At 33.6% G+C, this 1865-nt stretch overlaps 1 protein-coding gene across 1 annotated transcript in view; it reads right to left on the bottom strand.

Annotated features, from left to right (window-relative positions):
- The window catches only part of LOC107559583 (dynein light chain 1, cytoplasmic), a 3732-nt gene extending 2188 nt beyond the window's left edge, over positions 1-1544 (bottom strand). Inside the window, exons 1-2 of the mRNA XM_016243465.1 lie at positions 1450-1544; positions 660-798 (exon numbers count right to left, since the gene is read on the bottom strand). Coding sequence (XP_016098951.1) covers positions 660-791 — 132 coding nt within the window. The 5' untranslated portion in view covers positions 792-798; positions 1450-1544. The remainder of the gene's footprint in view (positions 1-659; positions 799-1449) is intronic.
- Positions 1545-1865: the final 321 nt, after the last annotated feature.

The following is a 1865-nucleotide window of genomic DNA, read 5'->3' as shown; positions in this document are numbered from 1 at the left end:
ATTAATAAATTAAAATAAACTTAATTAAAATGCTAAAATAAAAAATATAATTTTGATGTAGTTCTTTCACTATTTGAATTAGGTCCATTTTATATATTATAAAATATATTATATATATTAGGTCAATTATATTATATATTTATTTATTAAAGTATTTAATTATATATTTAATAATATTCATAAATATATTTTAAATAAATTAAAATAATTAACTTAAATTGCTTTAAAAAATACATAAAATCAAATATTATTAATAATAAATTTAAAAAAAAAATTCAGCATTTTAGTTCAGTTTATTTTAATTAATATTATCCAGAATTCAATTCAGTTCAATAATTCACAATTTTTAATAAATGTAACAATTATAATGCAATAAAAGACATAAAATCTAATAAAAATAGATTTTAATAAATATTTATTAAAATTAATAATCTTTTGGTTTTGATTGTCTCTATTGTCCTCGTTTGTAAGTTGCTTAGGATAAAAGCGTCTGATAATAGTAAAAATTAGTTTTTTGTATTCAGCATATTTTAATTTAATTTTACTTTGGTTATTTTACTAATTATGTTTAATTAATAAAATGCTTATATATATATATATTTTAAATAATTCATATTTTGTGGCCCGTAAAGCGTTCCGCCCACTAAAGCGGCGTTTACCTTCTTGATGTAGGCGGCGATGTCCTTCTCGATGTTGTACTTCTCGAGCGCCTGTGTTGCGCACTCCACAGAGTCCTGCTGCATCTCCTCAGACATGTCCGCATTCTTGATCACTGCCTTTCTGTCCGACATGCTGGATCTGGCAGGACAGAGACATTTACTGCTGAAGGGACGAGTTAAACAGGGCTCGGTGTGATCCTGTGACGCACCCCATCTAGTGCTCATCCTGCTCTCTGCCCCAAACCCACAGTCCTCCACAGCCGAGCCTTATATAACACCAGCACAGGAGATGCTCCACAGCCTGCGCTCCATCTTTATTGCATAACATCACGTGGTATCATTTCGCCAGGTTACTGTTGCCATGGTCACCTGAGCTTAAGCCTGTGCTCAGCACCACAGATTATTACAACTAACTTATGATACTTATATAACTTTTAATGAATTACAGTTAATTAAACAAAACAGTCTTAACTTACTCAATCGAGTTGTGTCTTTTAAGATGCGTGTTTTTATTAGTAAACGACAAATGAACGGTGCCATGGTTATTTTATAGAAATAAGAGACACTTCACATCACCTTTTTTAATGTTAAATGAAAGAATTACGTATATTTTAGTTTATATTCTAATAAATCCCATCATTAATAATTGATTTCATTTATATTTAAGACAGTTGGGCACCTGACGTTAGGTACAACATCGCTCACTCTGCGCGAGAGAGAGAAACACACGATATTTTGTTCTACAGACTATCTATATGCATTGTAAACTGCATGAAAGACAAAGTTTTACCTTATTTCTGTGCAGATTTGTTGAGACGGAGAGAAAAGCGACTGTGATGCTCCCGCTGAGTGAGTGCTTGACCAAAAGTAATGTAGGTGTGCTGTGCAACTGCCGTTGGCTCCTCCCGCTCTCGCATCCCATTGGCTGTCGCTGCCATGCCCGGCTCTGCGATTGGCCGGCTGTGCAAGAGTCTCGCTGCAATGTATCTCTGCATTTTATTTCAGACCTGCATGCCTTGCGCCTAAAAGACGCTTCTCTGGTGTCCACAGCAACGGAGAATTAATACCCTTTTAGGCCACCATAGCAACTTCCTTTTCAAAAAGCACCTAGGAACAAATTTAGCTATTTTTCAAATGTATTTCGCAACTTTTAGCAATTTATGAAAAGTGACTCAAATGATAAAAAAGGCATGCATTTTACCTCTT

This window comes from Sinocyclocheilus grahami, unplaced genomic scaffold (genome assembly GCF_001515645.1).
Source record: "Sinocyclocheilus grahami isolate Dianchi unplaced genomic scaffold, SAMN03320097.WGS_v1.1 scaffold692.1, whole genome shotgun sequence".
In the NCBI taxonomy this organism is placed as follows: Eukaryota; Metazoa; Chordata; class Actinopteri; order Cypriniformes; family Cyprinidae; genus Sinocyclocheilus; species Sinocyclocheilus grahami.
This window is presented reverse-complemented; position numbering and strand designations above follow the sequence as displayed.